Source organism: Euprymna scolopes, chromosome 11, assembly GCF_053919585.1.
Source record: "Euprymna scolopes isolate OS-2025 chromosome 11, ASM5391958v1, whole genome shotgun sequence".
Classification (NCBI taxonomy): domain Eukaryota; kingdom Metazoa; phylum Mollusca; class Cephalopoda; order Sepiida; family Sepiolidae; genus Euprymna; species Euprymna scolopes.
The window spans coordinates 22,499,602-22,524,048 of NC_136492.1; the positions used below are offsets into that span (position 1 = coordinate 22,499,602).

At 35.1% G+C, this 24,447-nt stretch overlaps 1 protein-coding gene across 1 annotated transcript in view; it reads right to left on the minus strand.

Moving 5' to 3' along the window:
- Positions 1-24,447, minus strand: part of LOC145287803 (ubiquitin-like-conjugating enzyme ATG3) — a 66,061-nt gene that overhangs the window by 11,119 nt on the left and 30,495 nt on the right. Inside the window, exons 3-6 of the mRNA XM_080135648.1 lie at positions 23,882-24,002; positions 19,874-19,984; positions 17,140-17,195; positions 4,270-4,392 (exon numbers count right to left, since the gene is read on the minus strand). Coding sequence (XP_079991774.1) covers positions 4,270-4,392; positions 17,140-17,195; positions 19,874-19,984; positions 23,882-24,002 — 411 coding nt within the window. The remainder of the gene's footprint in view (positions 1-4,269; positions 4,393-17,139; positions 17,196-19,873; positions 19,985-23,881; positions 24,003-24,447) is intronic.

Sequence of the window (24,447 nt, forward strand, 5' to 3'; positions counted from 1 at the left end):
ACTGCTGGAAAACGTCGCTATGTAATGAGCCAACCACTACATATAAAAGAGACAAACAGCTGTTCTCGTCGCCAAAAGACGGACAATCCATGCAGATCAAAGAAATTTCCTATATAATACTACAACTGCTTGTTTAGCTTTGTTGGAGTGGACTAGCATTTAAAAATGTGTAAGTTATTAAGGTTTTCTACAACTTATGAGAGGACATTTTCCTCAAAAATTAAGTACTATATTACAATTTCTAATAATATTAAAAATGTAATTATTACTATTAAAAACATTACATTAAAATTAGAAGATAAAAACGTTCTTCTTCGACAGTTTTTGGAATGTACTAAGTTGTGGTGTTCCAAACGGAGCATTTCCGGAACTTTCCATTCACCAAAACTATTAAAGAATGCTGATAGCGTCAACTCTTTAGCGAGTCAGTTTGAGTTGTGATGCCACTCCAGGTTGCCAGATGCTGACTAGATTAATTCTGGCCAATATTTGTTGCGATCCAAATCTGGTCGAAAGCACCCTCAAAGAAAAACTGGACATTTGGTAACTATAAAGATTTTTCTGACCTTCTCTCTGACCAAAGAAATATTTATATGCTAGAAGTTCAGTCCGGCTTTGCTCGGGCCTATGTACTGTTTGTAACTTGCCTTATGTTAATATCCTTTATGCAAAATTTTAAATGTTTAGACCAAAAATTGTTTAAGATGTAATTCTTTTTTTTTTAACTTTGACCCCAATTTTGACCCCTTAACATTTGTTTTGGTCTCAAATCAAAATAAAATGTTTGACCCATGTCCAAGTTACCTGCATCAAAAATTTCAAGTGTTAAGACCCAAAATTGACGGACGAGTTTGTCAACTTTTTCAACCATAAAACTGATTAAAATGTTTGCCGCATGTCTAAATACCCTTTATGTAAAATTTCAAATGTTTAGACCAAAGATTGGCCGAGTAGTTTGCTAGAGATCTCAAGGCAGCTCAAATTTTCAACCCAAACCAATTAAAAAGCTTGTCCTATGACTGAATACACTTTGTAAAATTTCAAATATTTAGACCAAAAATTGACCGAGTAATTTAGTAGAGACTGATGAGGTCAATTTTGTTTTTGAAGTTTGACCCCAATTGTGACCCCTTAACATTTGTTTTGGCTCAAATTAAATTAAAAAGTTTGATCCATGTCCAAGTAACCTACACCTAAAATTTCAAGTGTCAAGACTCAAACCTTGACAGCCAAATTTCTGGCCAAAAACCAATTAAGATTTCCTCTTGTGTTAAATCTTGAGTCTGTAGACCTAAAATTGACAGTATTTTGGTAGGGAAATGTATACACACAGACAATATCACTTTTATAGATATACTAGTTCAGCCTAGCTTTGCTAAGCCCCATGTACTGTTCATAACTGTGCATAGGTATATTATATATATTAAAATGTTTTACTTATGTCCAGGTAACCTACATCTAAAATTTCCAGTGTTTAGACCCAAAATTGGCCGAGGAGTTTGGTAGAGTCTGCAAAGGTCAACTCTTTCAACTTTGACCTCTTAGCAACTAAATTGTCGCCCAAAACCTGATTAAAAAGCTTGCATGTCCGAATCCCCTTTATGTAAAATTTCAAATGTTTAGACCCAAAATTGACTGAATAGTTTGCTAGAGACCGCAAAGGTCAAATCTTTTGAACTTTGACAGCCAAATGCTTGCTCTATACACTTTATGTAAAATTTTAAAAGTTTAGACCAAAAATTGGCTGTATAATTTGATAGAGACCGCAGAGGTAACTTTTTAAAAAAAATTTTTAACTTTGACCCCTTAACATTTGTTTTGGGCTCAAAAGAAAATGTTTGATCCATATCTAAGTAACCTACATCTAAAATTTACAGGTGTTTAGATCAAAAATTGGTGGAGGAGTTTGTTAGAGTTTTCAAAGGTCAAATCGTTGAACTTTGACCCATTCAAAGCCAAATTTCTGGCTGTAAACCAATTAAAAAGATTTTCCCAAATCTCAATACCTCCAGTAATTGTCTGTATTTTTGAGATGAGGTGTTTTCATTGATTGAGATTGTCGGACTGACTTCCTCATTTTGGTTGTTATTGTCACAATGTTTTGGAGACAGAGAAGAGAGGGAGAGAGAGGAGAGAAGAGAGAAGAGAGGAGAGAGGAGAGAGGAGAGAGAGAGAGAGAGGGAGGAGAGAGAGAGAGAGAGGGAGGAGAGAGAGAGAGAGAGGGAGGAGAGAGAGAGAGGGAGGGAGGAGAGAGAGGGAGGGAGGGAGGAGAGAGAGGGAGGGAGGGAGGAGAGAGAGGGAGAGAGAGGGAGGGAGGGAGGAGAGAGAGAGGGAGGAGAGAGAGGGAGGGAGGGAGGAGAGAGAGGGAGGGAGGGAGGAGAGAGAGGGAGGGAGGGAGGAGAGAGAGGGAGGGAGGGAGGAGAGAGAGGGAGGGAGGGAGGAGAGAGAGGGAGGGAGGGAGGAGAGAGAGGGAGGGAGGGAGGAGAGAGAGAGAGGGAGGGATGAGAGAGAGGGAGGGAGGGATGAGAGAGAGGGAGGAGAGAGAGAGGGAGGAGAGAGAGAGGGAGGAGAGAGAGAGAGAGGGAGGAGAGAGAGAGGGAGGAGAGAGAGAGAGAGGGAGGAGAGAGAGAGAGAGGGAGGAGAGAGAGAGAGAGAGAGAGAGGGAGGAGAGAGAGAGAGAGGGAGGAGAGAGAGAGAGAGAGGGAGGAGAGAGAGAGAGAGAGAGAGAGAGGGAGGAGAGAGAGAGAGGGAGGAGAGAGAGAGAGAGGGAGGAGAGAGAGAGAGAGGGAGGGAGGAGAGAGAGAGAGAGAGGGAGGAGAGAGAGAGAGAGAGGGAGAGAGAGAGAGAGAGAGAGAGAGGGAGGAGAGAGAGAGAGAGAGAGGGAGGAGAGAGAGAGAGAGAGGGAGGAGAGAGAGAGAGAGAGGAGAGAGAGAGAGGAGAGAGAGAGAGAGGAGAGAGAGAGAGAGGAGAGAGAGAGAGAGGAGAGAGAGAGAGGAGAGAGAGAGGGAGGAAGGGAGAGGGAGGAGAGAGAGAGAGAGGGAGGAGAGGGAGTGAGGAGAGGGGAGAGAGAGAGGGGAGAGAGAGGGGAGAGAGAGAGAAGGACAGAGGGAGAGAGAGAGAAGGACAGAGGGAGAGAGAGAGAAGGACAGAGGGAGAGAGAGAGAAGGACAGAGGGAGAGAGAGAAGGACAGAGGGAGAGAGAGAAGGAAGGGAAAGGACAGAGAGAGAGAGAGAGGGAGGGAAGGAAAGAGAGAAGGAAGAAGGGAGGGAAGGAAAGAGAAGCAAATACCTTTATGCTGTTCAGTAATCTCATTCTTTAATGTAAAATTCAGGTCTCCTGTATTGGTAGACGCCATGTTGGATAATGGATTGTGCGTTTGTTTTAGTTTACAGAATTGTAATCTGGAATAAGGGATCGATCTGATGTAAGCTAATCAGAATAAATGTCGTAAGGGGGAATTTAATATTTTTCGAGTCGACAGATGGGAATTTAACGTTTGGGCTATTAGTTTATGAATCGCTTACAAAGGGTGTAACCACAATATCAATACCATGTGTATAAATCCCTGCGGTGTTTATGGAGATCGGTAGAACGACTTCAACAATGGGGGTGGGGGACTACTTCCTCTGTAGGTTAATATGATAGTGCTGGTGTAGCACCTCGGAAGGAATCTAGGATTTTATTTTGACACTTGGATGTGTCAGAAAAGTCTTTATAAAGTTACATCATATAGTGGCTAGACAAAGAAATTTTTATGTGGCATCTGTTGTAAACCTACGGTATTTTGGTCCAGAGGGGAAAAACTGTGACATTTTTATTATATACAGAGATAAATAGTTTTTATTTTTCTTTGAACTTATTTTTCTGTAATTTTAATTTAATGCGCCTCTTGAGTAAAAAAAAAAAAAAAAAAAAAAAAAAAAAAAAAAAAAAAAAAAAAAAAAAAAAAAAAAAAAAAAAAAAAAAAACACCTTATAGTAAGATAGTTGATTAAGTTTTAGTTTTTTTAATATGTTGCATGTTTAATACCCCTAGACTCAAACAACAGGTACTATAACAAGTAAATCAAATACAAGAGAAAATAATGGTGTTATTAGTTGTTCTTTTAATTATTTTTATAATTCTATCGATAGAGAAAAAAAAAACAAAACAGAACATCTCTGACCATTACTAAGAGATGTCACTGTCTAATGAGCAAACTATAAATAAAAACAGCCAAAACTAAATTAAAAGAAATAAAATGAGAAAATGAAAAGAGAAATTATTACATTGTCTTGTTCTTCCAGCATCCCACTCTGTTCGAAAGCTTCCATGTCTTCTGCTTCTTCATCGTCATCTTCGTCGTCGTCATCTGCTGATCCTGCACCAGGAAGCGGAGCTCGGGCGGCATCCTAAAGAGAGAAAATTGAATTTAATCATTCACTGTCCACTTAAAAGCATATTGATCATTTTCATGCCAAAAACCAATCTGTAGACAATTAAAATATAGGTTGTCAAGAAAATTGAGGCTCAATTTATCATTTAAAACAGGCAGATTAAACCAGTGCAACAGATACCAGTATATAAATTGTTAAATCAAATACGATGGAATTCATTCCGAAATTTGCAAAAGTGTTGTGAGGGAAAAAAAATCAGGATATGGTTTGATTTTTAGGGGGAGGGGGATAATCTTACTATCAGGTGTTTTTTTTTTTTTTTTTTGGCGCTGAGTATTAAATGAAAATAATTCAGGGAAAAATATTTTTATCATACAAATATACAGTTTATTTCAATTTTTTGGTATTTATAATTCAAATAAAATTTTGGGCATGTGACCCCATAGCTTTTGCATGTATGGTATAATTTAAAGTTACAATTTTCGCAAACTCTACACATTAAATTAGGCTATATTCCAGCAATAACTTGTCGAATGTTGTCTTCCAAGTGGTCTATTGTGTCTGGTTTGTCAGCATAGACATGAAACTTTGCATATCACAAAGGAAATAATCTAATGGAGTTAAATCGCACAGTTGACAGGTCCATTTCATGACATTATTTGTTTATCAAATGTTTCTCAGTAAGTTGATTATATTATTTGCACACCCTGCACAGTCTCTTCATGATGAATCGCCAAACCAAGCTGAACTAAAAAAAAAAAACGATAATTGCCTAATCTGAAATTAAAGAAAATAGATTTAATTAAAAAGTTCAACGCCTCTAAAAATACACCCCTGTATAAATGATCAAATTGAAAAAAAAAAAAAAAAATTTCAAAACAAGCCGCTTGTGCATGGTCCCCCTCTGGTGCTGCATGCGAGATGACGCCACAAAAAAATAGCAAAGAAATGAGGAATGTGAAGGCCCTCATTTCTTATCCAATGAACTTCACTCAACACTGTGCCATTCAGTGCTTCACAGAAACTCATTACAATCCTAGATCGTACAACACCGCTTTTGAGTCCCTGGGGACACCGAATCCCAGATTAAATGGATAACAGTGCAGTTTCAGGCCTTAACACATGTATATTTGAGTGGACCACCGTGAAAAACCACTATATAGTCAGACATATCAAGTTTTTGTTGAGAAATATGAAAAAAGAGCCACAAAAAAAAGTCTCCGGGAACGCGAACCAGAATTTTACCAGGGTCACTGTTACCAAAGGCAAGATAAGGTACTTTTCTACTGTCATAGGAGAACATATTTTCTCCTATGATTGGATTAAGAAATATATAAATATTTCTTATAATATATAAAAATGTTTATTGATATATTACTTAAAACATAAAGACGTTTCTAGAATGTCTAGATTCATAAACATAAATAATAATCGACGTCTATAAATATAAAAAGGCGTAGAACGCCTTTTTGTTCTTTTTTGGAGTCTCTAGAACATTCCAGGAAGTTCCTTGAAAACTGATATAAAAGAAACGCTATTGGTGGGTAAAGGCAGTTCGTGACATATTTTTGGGATGTACGCATCGCATAGGCAACCAAAGTCCGAATTCCGGCTTCCTCATAACGGCCGTAAAAAGCAAAACCTCACTGAAGGAAGAACTGCTGTTTGGATTCTGGTAAAGTTTTTATTTATTCTTTGAGTTTGTTGACCGAAAAGCACATATTACGTATAGAGCAAATATATCAAAAAACAATACATAAAGAAATACTTTCTTTATAATCTAAGGGAGACAATTTTATTAGCGAGTTCGCCCTTCAAAAAATAATAATCTTTTTCCTTTTTCTTGTTAATTTATTTTTTTTAATAAATTTCTTTTTCATTAAATCTTTTTCTTTTGTTTTAATTTTATTACATGTGGGTGCTGGTAAACCCCTAGAACATACGAGCTATCATCAGCACACATATGTAATAAATAAAAACAAACAAAAAAAAAAAAAATCCATTTAGTCAACAATCTTCCGATAAATATATATACAAAAGGAAAATTTATACCAAACTAAATAATAATAAAGAGATTCGTTCTTTCCTTTCTTTACTGAGATAATGACATAATATTTATTATTAGCTGTGCGCCGTGCGGTGCGCTATAAAAAAAAAAATATATATATATATGTATATGTATATATATACATTGGTCTAACGATAGTTCAAAAAATAAATAAAATAAATGAATAATAATTTGATTTGCTTACGTAATTTCAGATAAATAAAAAGTAAATAACAGCTAAAAATATTACAAATATAATTAAATAAAACAATCCGGCAAACCAGACGCTAGCCTTCAAAAAAAAAAAAAAAAAAAAAAAAAAAAAAAAAAAAAATTGATTTGTTTACGTAATTTCAGATAAATAACAAAGTAAATAACATTTGAAAATATTTCAAATATAAAAATAAAACAATCTGGCCAAAAAGACGCTAGCATTAAAAAAAAAAACAAAAAAAAAAAAAACAATTATATATATATATATATATATATTAAAATATCTACTGAATGACATTGTACTATTTTATAAACAAATGCAAGGGATATAACTATATTATCAAAATAAAAATTTTTCACCGTGCCAAACAAATGCACTAAAAAAAAAAAAAAAAAAAAAAAAAAATTTAATTAAATATAAAATATTAATTTATAACATAAAATGCCTTTCTCGTTAGAAAATTTTTTAGGTTCCAAAACAATAAAAGAAGACTTCTTAAAGTTAAAAAAATCCGAACTATTAGAAATCGCTGATTATTTCGAATTTGATATAAATCCGAATATGAATAAAGCTGAAATGGAAAATATAATCGAGGCAAAACTCATAGAAATAAATTTGTTAGACCCTCATAGTTCAAAAATACGGGACAGTACTCTACGGTTACAATTAGAAGTTAAAAAATTAGAAATAGAAAGTAATGAAAGAATGGAATTGAAAAGAATAGAATTAGAAAAAATGAAGCTGGAATTGCAATCCAGAAACATAAATTCCTCACCAATTAATTCATCCTTCGACGTAGGACGAAATATAAAACTCGTACCACATTTTAATGAAGCAAGAGTAGAGAATTATTTCCCTCATTTTGAAAAAATAGCAACGTTAGGATGGCCGTATGAATATTGGCCAGCTCTTTTACAGTCCGTATTAAAAGGACGAGCTGCCGATATATATTCTGCATTAGACAACGAGGATTCCTCAGATTATGAAACTATTAAAACTGTCATACTAAATGCGTACGAATTGATTCCCGAAGAGTACAGGTTAAAATTCAGGAATTTTAAAAAATTTGAAAATCAAACTTTCGTTGAATTCGCCAGACAAAAAACGGACCTATTTCATCGATGGCTTAGAGCAAAAAAGGTAAATGGCGACTTTGAGAAATTAACACAACTAATATTATTAGAGGAATTTAGCAGATGTGTAGACAAAGACACACAATTGTACCTAGACGAAAAAGATATTACAAACATAAATGACGCTGCGATACTCGCAGATACTCATAAGGTAACTTTACGAAAACGTTACGAAAACACAAACCTGTCCCATAAGCATTTAGATGGTTACTTTTATAATAAATCCTCAATAAGGTCTCAAACTCATAATTTTTCTCGCAATAATAACATTCATAACAGACAAAACCCTTTCCCAACTGATCCTATAGTTAAATGTACTTACTGTGGTAGACGCAATCACCTGATATCTGAATGCAGAATAAGAAAAAGAGATAACGAATCCAATAGAAACTACAAACCCCACGCATTCGCAAACACAAGAAAAATCAATTCTTTCCCTCACTCATCTCTCCAGAGTTCAAATGAATTTAAAAATAATACAGATTCGTTCATGCAAACTTATAAACCATTCCTATCTGATGGCTGCGTTTCCACAGGTGACATTAATAACACTACTCCTATACAAATCCTAAGAGACACAGGGGCGTCCCAAACACTTTTACAAAAAGACATTTTACATCTATCCAATTCTACCTTCACCGGAGAATACGTCCTATTACAAGGTATCAACTTAAATTCTACAAAAATACCTCTACATAAAATATATTTACAATCTAGCTACATAAGCGGTTTTGTTGTAGTTGGGGTTCTTCCCACCCTACCAATAAAAGGTGTCTCCTTGATCTTAGGGAATGATCTAGCAAACGGTAAAGTTATAACAAATCCGATTATTACAGATAATATAGATTTAAGAGACACAAATGAAGAAAATAAACAACTGCTAGAAAACCACAACACTTCATTACAAGACACTTTATTAAAATTAAATGAAACATTCATAGCGCACGACCTAGAAAAATTAAATAATAAAAATAAACATTTAGATATTAGCACTGTACGTAATGGAAACACCACAGAAGAAATACAAAATAATCTTATAAAGGAACAATTAGCACAAGAAAACTTACAAAATTCTCAGGCTAGAATAAAAACTAGATACGATAAAAACAGTAAACACCGTAATTTCCAAATAGGAGATAAAGTACTAGTATTCTTACCAAATCCATCTAATTGTTTACAGGCAAAAAATTTTGGACCATATGTCATAAAAGAAAAAAATAATGATGTAAAATACATTATACACACCCCAGATAGGAGAAAGAAAAATAGGTTATGCCACATCAACATGTTAAAACCTTACTTAAGAAGAAATGCTACAGCAACAACACGGCCAGTTTTTACTTTGAAAACTATTTCAGATATTAACACAAGCAAAACACCTTCGGACACTGAAAAAACTTTTCTTAAAGAAAAAGAAATAGGTCATTACAGTAAATTAAACAACTCTGAAATCCTACACAATCTAAACAACAAACTTATACATTTATCTTATGAAAACAGAAAAAATGTATGTGCTTTGGTCAATAGATTCAAAGATCTTTTTCCAGATGTTCCTAGGAAAACTACAGCAGCAATACATAATGTCGTCGTGGGCAGTGCAAAGCCCATAAAACAACATTTCTACCGACTAAATCCCATCAAACTCCAAACTAACAACCTGTGTATCAATCTCAACAAAACTGATTTCTGCCAGGCAAAAGTCGAATACTTGGGGCATATTGTGGGTCAGGGACAAGTGAAACCCATCTCAGCAAAAGTGGACGCTATAAAAAAATACCCTGCCCCAACCAATAAAAAACAACTTATGAGATTTCTAGGTATGGCAGGATTTTATAGGAGATTCTGAAAAAACTTTTCCACAATAGCAAGTCCACTCACCAATCTTTTAAAAAAGGCTACAAAATATAATTGGACTGATTCCTGCCATAATACTTTCAATAAGATAAAATCAACTCTTATTAAAAGTCCAGCCTTATCAACACCGGATTACACCAAACAATTTAAATTACAGGTTGATGCCAGTGATGTGGGTATGGGTGGAATTCTCACTCAAGAAGATGAGTATGGCTTTGAAAAAGCTATTGGTTATTTTTCAAAAAAATTCAATGTCTACCAAAAAAATTATTCCACCATTGAAAAAGAGTGCTTGGCCTTACTATCAGCTATACAGCATTTTGACTTTTACATTAATGTGACTGTGCAGCCTATTTTAGTTCGCACTGATCACAACCCACTGACTTTCCTAAACAAAATGATTAATAAGAACCAAAGACTAACGAGATGGACTCTTCTTTTACAGGAGTACAATATTATAATCGAACACATAAAAGGTAGCAACAACATTATCGCTGATGCTCTATCTAGAGCATAACCTTGTTTCTTTTCACACACAAAAAAAAAAAAAAAAAAAAAAAAAAAAAACCATTAGAAAACAAAATAAATTCACACACTCAAGTATTACATATCTAACACAAAATTTATACAAATTAACAAACTGTACAAATACATATTCATCTATTGTAATACTTCCATATTTCTCACTTACAAAAAGAAGAAGAAGGAACATTGACTAAAAACTTTCAGTACCTTATATATTTATTGATATTGACTGATTGATTGATTGGTTTTACGGCATATCAACCTATGTGGTCATTTAATGCCGGAGTCCTTTTTTTTTTTTTTTTTTTTTCTTTTTTTATTGGGAGGGGGGGGGGGAATGACTTTTTCAGCCTTTCCTCCCTTTTTTTATAAAATTGAACTAAGAAATTAAATATTGTATTTTTACATGGATGTGTATATTTGGGTGACTTTAAATTTCCTTAAATTTTCTTATATAAATTTACTTTCCTTAGGTATGCTAGAATATTTGCTGAGTTGACCTTTTCAAAAAGGTCTTCCATATTGCTTTCTGTATAATATAATTTTCTAGTTGGGGCAAGGTCATCACACCCAACTAGGATATGTTTTACTGTGAGTGTCTCCTGGCACGGGATGCACTCTGGCGCCGATTCTCCATTTAGTATATAAGAATGAGTAAAGTTGGTGTGCCCTATGCGCAGCCGAGTCAGTATCACATCTTCTCGGCGTGATCTCTTGATGTCCGGACATCGTTCCTTAAGTTCAGGTTTGATTGAGTATAATTTGTTGCCCTCTTGCTGACTCCACCGCAGTTGCCATTTTTCCTGTATGGTACGTTGCTGCACATCCAGTGTGATTGTTGCTTTTAGACCCGTCTGTGTAGATAAAGGTGTAGTCTGAATATTGTAATTTTAAATGTTGAAGTTTGTCGTGGTATTCAATAGGGATTGTGGTAGATTTGGACTTTTTGTTTAGGTTGAGTTTTATTTCAACTTGTTTCATGGTCCATGGGGGTGTTTTAGGCAGTATGAAGTTGTGAATGCTAGAGATTGGAATTTTCAATTCTTCAATGCTTTCCTTCATTCGGAGCCCGAACGTTTTGATAGTTTTTCTTCTCATGTTAAAGAGTTCTTCATATTTAGGATAGAAGGTACATTGGTATGCAGGGTTGTTTGGGCAAGACTTCAGTTTCAGTAAATATTGAAGGGCTAGGCTTTTTATATATGATGTTCGGGTTGATCCATATATGAAACAACCGTAGTCTAGCTTTGAGCGGACTAGTGCTCTGTAAAGTTTAAGGAGTGTTTCCCTGTCTGCACCCCAATCGGTATGTGCTACCACTCTCAAGATTTACAGCTTTGTTACATTTTTTTTTCAGATAGTTTATGTGTGGGATGAATGTTAACTTTTTGTCAAATAAAATCCCTAAGAATTTGTACTGGTCAGTAACGGGTATGGGCATTCCTTCCATGGTTAGGACAGGATCATTATGCATGTTCTTTAGTTTGCAGAAATGCATGCATTTCGTTTTTCTTTTGGAGAATCTAAATCCATTCTCTTCCGTCCATCTCATTACTTTGTTTAAGCACAATTGAAGCTTCCTTTCTATTATAGATATATATCTAGATCTACAGCATATTAGGAAGTCATCCACATATAGGGAGCAATCTACTCCAGAGTTAAGGTTTTTTACAATGTTGTTAATTCGGATACTGAACAGGGTCACTGACAGTATACTCCCTTGAGGTACTCCATTCTCTTGTTCTTTCAAGTCCGAGAGAGCTGTGCCAACCTTTATTCTGAACCGTCTATTTTTTAAAAAATTTTCAATAAAAATTGGCATTCTGCCTTTTAGTCCAAGCGCCTTCAGATCCCTTGTAACACCGTACTTCCACACAGTATCGTAGGCTTTTTCCATGTCAAAAAACACTGCTGTTAAATGTTCCTTCCTTACAAAGGCTTCTCTGATGAAGGTTTCAAGTCTGACTATGTGGTCTATTGAACTTCGGTTTTTCCTGAATCCTGTTTGAAATTCTGTAATAAGATTCTCTGTTTCCAGGAACCAGATTAGTCTTTTGTTTATAATCCTTTCCATGGTCTTACAAATGCAGCTTGTTAGAGCTATTGGCCTGAAATTCAATGGATCTTAGACGTTACTTGATTGGGATTGGATGTTTGAGTTTTCAGATTTGGGGATTGGTATTATTGTGGCCTCTTTCCAGGTCTCGGGTACGTTTCCACTGGACCATATAATATTGAAAATTTCAAGTAGGTATTTCATTGAGGCTTCTGGAAGTTTTTTGAGGATTTCATATGGAATTTCATCGGGCCCTGTAGCTGTGTCATGGGATTTGGTTAGCGATTCTTTTAATTCAGGCAAGATAAGAGGTTGGTTGTATTTTTCAGTATTTTGTGATTTAAATAGAATTTTCTTTTTCTCTTCCTTTTTTCTAATCTTTTTGAATTTCTCTGTCTGTCACATGATGAAATTTTTGATAAATTATCTGCCAGGTTATTGGAAATGTCTTTTTGATCGGTGTATATTTTGTTGCCTTTAGAGATGTGGGATATTGGTGTACTACTACACTTTCCTTCTATTTTCCTCATCATGTTCCAAACTGTTTTCGCCTTGGTATTCACATTAATTTTGGATATATAATTTCTCCAGGTTGTTCTTTTGGATTCCTTTATGATTCGTCTGGCTTTTGCTCTGTTGTTTTTGAAGAAATCCAGATTTTCGCTTGTTGGGTACTTTTCGAATTTTCTCAAGGCAGCTCGTCGAGCTCTGATGGCTTTTCTGCATTCTTTTGTGAACCAAGGTTTGTTATGATTGTTGGTTTTGGTTGTTTTCGGTATGGTATTATTTGCTATGTTTGTCAGTGTTTTAATGAAGTAGTTCAAATGGTCATCTTCATCATTCTTTTCGATAATTAATTGGTTTTTGCACTGTTCCTGGAAGTCTTCCCAATCCGCTTTATGTAGGTTCCATTTGGGTGTTTTTTGTTCAGTGCTAGTACTTAGACTTTCCAGGATGATTGGGAAATGATCACTCCCACAGGTGTCATTGTGTACTTTCCAGTCATAGTCCATATATATGGAAGGATCACATAAGGTAAGGTCAATGGCGGTGAAAGTACCTGTTGCTGGGTACATATAGGTGTAGTTTTGATTATTAAGGAGGCATAGATTATTTTTATTTATTATGTTTTCTATTTCTTTTCCTTTTTTATTTGTTTCTTTACTTCCCCATATTACATTGTGACTTGAGATCTCCTAGTAGAAAAAAGGGTTTAGGGAGTTGTTTTATTAATTGAGTTATCTCAGTTTCGTTGATTGTATCTTTTGGAGGGATGTATATTGAGCAAAGTGTTATAGTTCTATGTAGAGTCACTGACTGCAATTGCTTGCAAGTTTGTGTTTATATTTATTTGTCTTTGAGGGACTTCATTCTTCACAAGTATTGATGTGCCTCCAGAAGCTCTGTCCGTATCTTTATTTATGTAGTTGTAAGATGTGTAGTGTTTTATGTTGATGGTATTATTTTCTTTCAGAAAGGTCTCCTGTAGACAGACAAGTGCTGGGCTCATATTTGTTATTAATAATGTGAGTTCATTTTGGTTTGCTTTTATCCCTCTGATATTCCATTGTAATATTTTGTTCATCATTTGGAATTGTGTTCAACTTCCATCGTCTCCAATCCCTCAAATCTATTTTCTGTCGGAGTCCCTGTTCGAGATATAGATCGGGATCTTTCTTTTCCTGTTTTTGTTTGTTTTTTTTTTTTGTCTGGGGGGATTTTTGATTCTTTTCTGGCTTGTGATGTGTTTGATGGTTGTTCGGTTGTTTTTGTAGAAATGGTTTGTGGTTTTGTTTCTTTTTGTGGTTCAGTAGTGTCTTTACTTAATATTATCCTTGGATTAGTTGCAGACATTGCACTATTCATTTTCCTCATTTCTTCGAATAGTTCTTTCATTTCCTTTATTAGTTTGCTTAGGACATCAATTTTCTTGTCAGTTGTATCCGTTACATGTATATGACCATTTTGATTGTTGATTGGATTAGTTTTTTTTGTTGCATCTGCATATGTTTTAGTTTCGATGATTTTCCTGGCCTCTGGGTAGGATATATTCTTTATATGTTTTAGTTTGGTCACTTTTTCTCTTTTCCATATTTCGCAATATCTAGAGCCAGCGCCATGGTTTCCCAGGCAGTTGGCACACTTGAAATCTTTTCTGCAGTCAATGTGTGGGCCACTTTCTCCACATCTTCCACACACTGGTAATCGTGTGCACCGATCTTGATGGTGTCCAAACTTCTGGCACTTGAAGCATTGGAGGGGGTTTGGAATACAAATTTCTACATTTATTTTCATATATCCGACTTTCACTTCTTTGGGTATGGTGAGGGAATCGAAAGTTAGTATATATGTATTGGTATCGATTTTCTCACCGTTTTTTTTAATTTGAACTCTGCGAACATCTAACACATTCTGTTTCTGTAAGTTTGTCCAGATTTCCTCCAAGGGACAAAGTGCAAGTTCGTGGCTTTTCACTACTCCTTTGCAGGTATTTAGGGTTGGATGTCTGTAGCATTTGACTTTGATGTTTTCAAATAATTTTAGTTTCAATATTTCTTTAGTTTGTTCTTCGTTATGGGTTTCTATTAGTAGGCTGCCGTTAAATTGTTTTTTAATAGACTTTGGTTTTAGAGTTTTAAGATTTTTTTCAATTTTAAAAGGTGATATTTTGCTCAAAGGAGTTTCCTCCATTGATTCTATTACTACGAATGTTGAGTTCCTTGGTTTTATCGTCTCTTCGTCAGAGCTACTGATGTCAGAGACATCAGAGTGGGTTCTCTTTGGGTGGTTGGGTGGTTTTTGGGAGGAATAAGCCATATATTTTGTTTTCTTTTTTCGTCATCTTTGTTCCCCACCCACCTCGGAGTCCTATTTGGGAAGAGCCTGGGGGGAAACCCATTCGCCCAGCCTCTACAGGGATACAATGATGATATAACCGACTTTGGTGGTATCATAATGATTATCTGTTCTCTCTTGATATTGCTATGGGATCTGTAGCAATCCTGAGGGGTTTACAGCCTCGTCATCGATATTCACACCTAATCGATTGACCCTCAGCCACCGCTTTCCATCATATATTAGGGAGTAGGGTTATTTGTGGGAGAGGGGGGATGTGTTGTATTAGTAGTGGGTTTTTGGAATGGGCAATATATGGTGGGGCTTGGCGTGACTGGCCGATTGGTCGGATCGGGCCTCTCCGACCGCCCGTCTAATCGAAGTAAGGGCCAAAGTAATGTGTTGCGGTGCCTAAACTTCTATGTATCCTGGTTTAGGTTCGCTCAATCACCAGGATCACGTCCTAAGACTTTACGGGTAGCAACCCACGGCTAACTGGTTGCCCCATTGAGGGATTTTTACCCTCTGCAGGGGGACAGTCGGTTTGTTCTCATGCCCTACCGACAGGGCAAAAAAATAAATAAATAAATAGATAATTTAATAGAATATATTTGTTTTCTTTTTCTTTCTTTTTTTGTTGTTTCTTTTCCTTTTTAAAATCTGTTTCTATTTAACCCATAGTTGGGACCCTAACAGGTACTACCACTCCGGGTCAGAGTGGACCTGGGAGCAATGGTAATTAAAGGGTGGCTCCACACTACCCAAAGCTCACAAGCTGGGGCCTTACCACTGGATATAGTTTAAGGTCATATCCAGGACCCCCATTGAGGGACTTTTACCCTCTGCAGGGGGGCAGTCGGCATATTCTAATGCCCTACCGACAGGGCCACATTGGTTGGAAGTAGAAGACAGGCCAATGCTGCATTGTATGGTTCTCCTTTCCAAATGACACAGATTGTGCAATCAATTTTGTAGTCCAATCTGGTCATAGCAACTAGATCACCCCATTCTGGTTTTCAAACAGTTAAACGTTTTCCACTGGAACCAGGGTGCTTCTAAACCAGCAGGAAGTGCTTCAGAAGGGAAGATATCCATATCAGTAAGACGGGGTGGAGTGGGTGATATTCTTTAGCCATCTTTATTGAAGATAAAATGCTTTGAAAGGCATCGTACCACATTATATGTAGACATGACTGTCGTCATTTAATATACAAACAGCTATATGTCAGTCTGTCGGCCTTATTTTCAAACTATCTCCTCTGAAACTAAAAGTCGCAGAGTGGCACTAAGGGCCTCAAATGATTGGATTTTTTATGGGCCGTTCTTTTATGGATCTTTACCCAGTTAAATTTGTTTTTAAGGGGTGAAAAAGACGTCAAAAATGAAAAAAAAAAAAAAAAAAAACTTTCAATATTTTGTACATTCATCTTAATTTATCTTTAATCGGTTCATATGTGTGTCACGTTGGTACAGTGGTAACATCACCAGCTTTAAATGCTACAGTTTTGGTTTCGATTCTAGCTGATGGCACCTAAATCCTTTTTTTTTACTTTTGAAATTACAACTATAATAATATATACGAAATCTGGACAAATTAAAATATATTTAAGTGTATTTGATGCCCAGTCAAAGTCCCATCTCCCCGTTAGTCTCTCTTAAATCATTTCATCTTTGATCTAGTAGTTGTTTGGTATTTAAAAATGGTTTTGTTTTTTTGTATTTTCAAGGTGAAAATCTGACAGTGATTTGAAAACAAATACACAAAAACTTATTTAGACTAAAATTCAAGATGGATGACAGACCTGTCTTGATAGGGAAATAAACCAGAAAAAAAATACTTATTTTTCTTAAAGTTTGAAATTTTTTTTTTTTTTTTTTTTACACAATAACAAATCTGCATAAAATGAAACGTTTTTGTTTATCCAGATACAAAATAAGCGTTCAATGGAAAAATTATGGTTATCAACTTGTATACAAAGCACCTTAAGGCCAAAGAGTAGAATGGTCGAAAAGTTGTGGAAACAAAGATGAAGACAACCATCTGAAATGCATGAATATTTTATCTCTTCGAGTAACGATAGGATGAAGAGTTGCTTACCTGTGGATCCAAATTCATATCGGCAATTGCATCTGACACAGAAGTAACTGTCGAGTCTAAAAAGTAAAATTAAAAGAGTGATTGTTTGGTTTATTAGCCAATCAACATCTGCATGGTCATTTAAGGCCAAGGTGTTTGTTTTGTGTTTTTGGAGGTGGGTTCAATCTTAATAAAATAGGTATTTTTTTTTTGCGTTTCAGTATGTCAGGTATAGGGGTTTTGTAAAAGATTATCATTGAAAAATTTTTTTTTTTTTTTTTTTTGAAAAGTAGATTTATATTTTGGAGAAAAGATTTACTTCTTTCAAGTAATTTAGAATTTTTTTTTTTTTTTCATTCATATTTCTGAAGAGATCTTTAATATTGTTAATGCAGTAATGTTTTTGGCATAAGGGGTGCAGTTTATTAGGAAATGTTTAATTTTCTTGGCAGGGTAAGTATTCGGGTGGGTTTTCTTTCAAAAGGAATGAATAATATTTATGTGCCCTGTTCTTATTCTTGTAATGAGAACTTTCCGATTTAGTTTGGGTTTGGGACTATTCTCCAAGTGTGGGTTTGATTTCTTGTAGCTTTTTTTTTGTATATAAGTGTTCCATTGTTGTTGTCATTTTGTTTTGCTGTATCGGTTTATGGTTGTTTTTAGTCAGTATAGGGGATTTTTATGTTGGAAATTTCCAGGTTTAGTGATTTTTTTTTTTTTAGCTATGTCAGCTTTTGTTTCCTAAGATGCCAATATGGCTCGAGATCCAGCATAGAATAATTTGTTTTTGGATTTTAAGGTAATCAAGTCTATTTAATAGGTCTGCTATTAGCGGATTGTGAGTTCTTTTCTTTCAATGAAATTAGAACTGATAAAGAGTCCGAAAATATTATAAACTTGTTTGCTTGATCAGCACTTAATAGGGTCAGGTGTATTGCCGAGGCTTCAGTGTTAAAAAAAAAAAGGGAAGATCTGTCAGTTTGGCGTTTTTGGATTTGTCTTTGCTGATAAATAGAACTTCCAACTTTTTGGTTTTCGTTCCATCAGTATAAATATGTTCATAATCTGGATGTCATACATTTTTTCCATAAAGATGGGTTTGATGGTGTTTGCTTTGGGGTGTTTGGAAAGGTTTAATAATATAGTAGTATGTTTTGTTTGCTCAGGGGGATATTTGAGTCTAGAAGATCTGTGGATTTGGGAGATGTTAATTTTGGCTTTGTTTTATTTCTTTCATGCGAAGACCATAAGGCTTGTTTGTTTTTTTCTTTGAATAGGGTTTGGTGTCTGGGGTGAAACACTCTGGTTTGAGGTATCAGATTAGAGTTTTGTGTAGTATTGTAAGGCTTATTTTGTTCATACAAATTAAAGAGTTGGAGAAAGATTGGTATTTTCTAATTTTACAAACAATTTTAAATCTTTAAAAGAAAAACAAAAAAAACATGAAAATCGTGTAACACATTTCTTCATGTATATAACAAACACTAAAAGTTTTTGTATTTTGTTGCCATGTCGTACATCTTGGTTGAGTTGTGAGAGATTCTTCCCTGGCATGTACTACATCACACAAGATGACTAGCCATTTGCAATTCTACTGTTAAAGATCAACCACTTTGAGAAATGCGAGTTCAGCAATGTCCCACTTGATGGTTGTTCAGGTCTTAGCTGTCCACTAACATGTTTGTGCCACTCAAACGGAACGGCAGATAAGATTACATCATGGGTTTGTTCTCCCTCTGGGCAACAAGCTGCATGCTCAACCCATCAAAAACATGGCAGAGACTTAAAATTGAGATGTTCCTATTTACGTGCTCTCCCCATGAGGGCAGAGTTAGACACAAAGTCGGTTTTTTAATATTGGGAAAATCCAGCTCCCCAGGAAGGGGTACTCTGGATATGAACAAAAATATAAATTGTCTCAGTCATGAAGGATTTTTCCTTCACTGACCGAGGGTAAAAAGGTGAAATGCAGCATCGGAACAGAATCTCCCTACAGGTGACGAGCTGCTCAAATCATCACAACCGTCTTTATAACAGGACGTGTGGCAGAGACTCAAGATTGAAATGTTATTGGAGAAAACCTATTTGGACACAATCAGTTCATCCGTTTTATTATCTTAATTTCACTTTGTTTTTTATCTTGGCCATCTAACATAATGGAACCTCCCAGCCTGCTTTTATACCAACTCACTTGCACACTTGATTACATCATCCACGGCTGATCATGTGAAAGTTTAGCCAAATCCTCCTTGATTGTTGTCCGGGTCTCAGCTGTCTACTGACACAAAGATTCCTCATAGTTTGGTACGGAGGATTACATTGTGAATTAGCTCTCTCCAGGCATCGAGAGACAGGTCCACATCATTAAGACATCAATGTCCAAGGCTTACGCACGTTTCTGCAAAATATGTGCATTCTGGAAACAGTTCAACTATATTTTGTTGCAACTCACCCTGTTTGGGCTTAGCTGACTTAGGTTAAGAATAGCTTATCTAATATGGACGCTCATTTGGGCCATATTCGATAATTTTACCAATTGTATAGATATTTAAAATGTGTATTTCTCAATAGATTTTAACTTGAAAAGATTCATCATATATGGAAAATAAAATTTTTTTTTTCTTTAATGCTTACATGGAATTTATTTTTCGTAATAACCTCATGCTGTGATTTAGTGACAAAAAAAAACACACACAACCATAACTGAAGATTCTGAGTTTTTGCAGATATATTTCCATTATATTCAGATACTTACCTGCATAATGATGAGTATCCACCCAGCCTCCATCATCATCGTCTTCATCCAGAACTTTCTCTATTTCATCTGAATGATTGTCAACTTGTTTCACCCGTTTGTAGCAGGGAACTGAAATAAAACACAGCAAGACATGCAGAAAAGTAAATGTAATGTGCACAATTCATTCAGAATGACCCTTATAAACCTGATTCTTAATCTACAGTATCCCTTAACGTTTCAGTGGCAAAGTGACTTGTTTGAAATGAATTAAGGTAAATAAAAGGGTAGGAAAATAAAAGGGTAGGAAAATAAAAGGGTAGGAAAATAAAAGGGTAGGAAAATAAAAGGGTAGGAAAATAAAAGGGTAGGAAAATAAAAGGGTAGGAAAATAAAAGGGTAGGAAAATAAAAGGGTAGGAAAATAAAAGGGTAGGAAAATAAAAGGGTAGGAAAATAAAAGGGTAGGAAAATAAAAGGGTAGGAAAATAAAAGGGGAGGAAAATAAAAGGGTAGGAAAATAAAAAGGGGCGTAAATAATAAAAAGGGGCGTAAATAATAAAAAGGGGCGTAAATAATAAAAAGGGGCGTAAATAATAAAAAGGGGCGTAAATAATAAGGGGCGTAAATAATAAAAAGGGGCGTAAATAATAAAAAGGGGCGTAAATAATAAAAAGGGACGTAAATAATAAAAAGGGACGTAAATAATAAAAAGGGACGTAAATAATAAAAAGGGACGTAAATAATAAAAAGGGACATAATTATGAGGTGCCTTCAATAAGTTTGTAGTCTTTTATATAGGCATTTAAAATTGCCAGACTCTTGAAAATTTAGTATGTTAGTGCTATCCATCTTATGACTGAACAATTCATGATTTAAGGTTCAAATGAACTACAGCAGGATTCGGAATACACTCAACTAAAGCTTGATTGTCACAGCTGGTGAATTTTAAAAATGCAATTTGGGTGCGAGGACACTTTAGAAAAACAATATGTAATAAAATTGCTTTAAACTTGAAAATATGCCACAGAAATGTATGGAATGCTTCAGATTGCTTTTGGACCATCTTGCATGAATTGAGCATCTGTTTTTGAGTGGTATAAGAGATTCAAGGAAGGGAGAGAGTCTGTGAGGGATGATAAAGTGTGTGTGGAACCTTTTTAAAAACTTTTTCGTAGGCAAAAAAAAAAAAAAAAAAAAAAAAAAAAAAAAAAGAAAGCTTTTCTTAAACATTATCAAAAATGAAAACAAAAAAATATATATAAATTGTTATAGTAATCCCACCCCTACATAAAAATGTAGGGCATGAAAAATTAAATGAATGAAAAAAAAAAAAAAAAAAAAAAAAAAATTAAAAAAATTTATTTAGTTTTTCATTAAATTTTTTTTTTTCTACGATTTCCATTAATTTTACTATCTTTTTCATCATTAGCTACACTCGGCATAATTCGGCGATGGATGTCATGTACCAAGTAAAGCCGAGTGGGTGCTTAGATATGTCCAGTTCAAAATCTGCACAAATACCCTTGTTTTTATGTTGTACTGATAGATCACTGTTTATCAATGCCCCCTGGAGGGGGGCACTTGAGTATGAAGGTTAAAAGGATTGTTAGTTGGACACAAGATGCAACAGAGGCAGTCATTGGTAAAAACTCAGCTGCCAATCAGCAAGCCTCATTGGCCTTGTCTCGCATCTATTTTCAGTTACCTTACTCTCCTCGGTTAATACCACTACTGTTCCCCTCCACCCACCACTTCTCATTCGCTTTCACATCTAAAAAAATACAATGCATAAGTAATCCAAAGATTTTAGTGTTGTGCTTAACGACCTGTTACGCAATGTTGCTACATCATACACCCGTGTCCAAATTTAGTGCCTTTATCAATTGTGAACATGAACATTGTAATGGTTTCATCCTTCTTCACCAGGCATACAGGGTGACCCCCCCCCCCAAAAAAAAACATAGAAAATATATCTAGAACATATGTTGTAGAATGGAGAAAAAAAAAAAAAAGGCCAAAGACCCTAGTGTTTTAATGTGATGTTTTGAATTGGTCAAGATCAAAGTGTAGTATCTGTTCTTCAGATGCTGCACTTCCATTTCTTGTTTTCTTTCGGTGAAGGAGCAGTCCTTCACGACTGAGACAATTTTTTATTTTTGTACCTTTTCTCCACGTTAAAAAACGACCCTGGTGTCTAACTCTGTCCCGTGGGGAGGCATTGTAAATAGGAACTAGTTATGACCAAAGTTTCATTTCATTCAGACAAAACACTAAGAAACAGGGCCTAATTAGAGTTGGGGCCCCTTTTTTTTTTTTGTTTTGAGGGTCACCCTGTATATGGCCGCTCCAACTACTTATTTTTTTAAAAAGTAATTTATTCATGTGTCTCTTTATTCTGTTTGCCTTCTTTCTCTCAGTCCCTTCTTTATCATTCTCTCTCCCTCAGCCCCTCCCTCAGACCCTTCGCTTTCCTTTCTTCTCCCTCCCAGTTTCTCTTCCTCTTAAATAGGTTTAATAAAACAATACATTTTTCTTTTAATGAAGGCTGTTCAAAAAACATCAAGTCTCACCATAAAACTTTTTAGTCTAACTGCACTGATGAGCTGTGATACAGTGAAACAGTACTGTTTATGAAAACCTACATTTGATGAAGTTATATTCTTATATGCCAACATAGGCTAAAACAATTTTATACGCTGTGTCCAATAAAATAATTTTCAGAAAATAAGTACTTGCGTAGTTATCCTTAATAACGTATCTGGAAAGACAACATTTATAGCTCTAGTATTGCACTATTGAGCTATCTAAATGTGAACTTTACATTATTTATATGTAATCAATGCCCCAAGTATTTAAATTACTTATAAACATGTTACCTTTATATAAGGTTAGTGGCAGAGAACTCCAGCAGAGTGTTTAAGAAAACTTCAAAAATAAGAGTAATATTTATTTATGTATGCATTAAGGAAGATCAGAATATTGGTACTGTCCGGTTTCCAATACAAACAAAGGGGAACTATAGTTTATCTCCTTTACCGGATTTTCTTCAGCCTCTTTCTGAGGAAGCAGACATAAACTGAGCTTGAACAGAGTCCACTAAAGGGGATCAATTATAGATCCATTTTGTTTAGAGTTGAAACTGATATTATTGGGACGTTTTTTTTCTAATACATATTTGTTATCACCCTCCCCCCTCACCATTGCAGAATTAGAAATTTTTTAGCAGCTTCTGTCGACTTTTTCAACCTAACATGAAATTATTTTAATATTGTGGAAATTAAATACATATGGAATTCAAACTCGTATAGTACAAAATCAAACTGACCAACTTTAAAAATAAAATTTAAAAAAAATCATTTCACCAGGATGTTGTAAATATCAACAATCTATATTAATATCATAATGCCTTTAATGCATGTACGTACGTGTCACAGTTTCCACAAATTATTCGATCAGGAGATCCTATTTATTAAAAAAAAAGGAGGATAGAAGATGCTAACATACTACGGACATTAAATTAGTATATAGATACGCTAATTTAATGTCCGTAATATGTCATCACCTGCTTTCTTCTTTTTTTTAATAAAAAGGAGCTCCCGATCACCAAAGACACAATGTAAAAAAAATTTTTTAATTATGTCACTTTTGGGCCGTATGTGAAACTAAAATATACCTTCTTGGTCTTCTGGCTAGGATCTAAGGGTTGTATATCATGGGGGGGGGGAGGTCCGTTTGCGCTGGGCGTCCATACAATGAAAATATGTCAGACTCCTATAAGGATATTGGAGATAAACCGTAATAACCAGATATATTCTGACACTACATTAACCAGATTACTCGGATAAATACTTTTACAGTTTTAACAAAAGGGATACAATAATATTGCAGAGTCGTCATTCACGCTGTATGTTGACAGCAGTAACAGGTTTTAAATATGAAATGTGCTGTTGTGGAATCTCCACCAGGTTGCACTAATATGTATAAATTAGTTTGAGAAAGAAAAACAAAGAATAAAGCACAAGCTTACCATTTCGTGTGATAAGAAATTGTTTGTCTTTGGGTAAATAAGGTTTGATTTTAGATTCATCTCCAGACGACCATTGCCAGGTTGGACAGTGATGCACTAAGTGATCTCCAGCTGCAACGAACTTGAGAAAAAAAAAATTGTCATAAGAAATAATGGTCTTAGAATTTTAATAGATACTCACAGGAGGCCACCCGGCATTGCCCGGTTGTAAAATATGCTTTATATATTATATTTTAATTCATGTAGATTTTATATTCATTTTTATACTCTACCAATTATTTTATATCGTATCCAATACATAGCCGGGGTTTCAAAAGCAAAAAAGTAATAACTTGGGTGCTATCTGCTAAAATTGAAACCAAAATTTACAAGCGTGTGTGGATATATATATATATAGGGTGGTTGCAAGAAAAGTGGGAAATTTGTCAACAATTTATTTTGAAAAAAATTTTTGCAAAGTTTTTCTAAGACAAATGTTATATTACACTCATAGATACTCAAAATGTCGTCCGTGCACTTCACTGCAGCGTCTTAACCATGAAACCCAAGCTCGACAACAAAAGGAC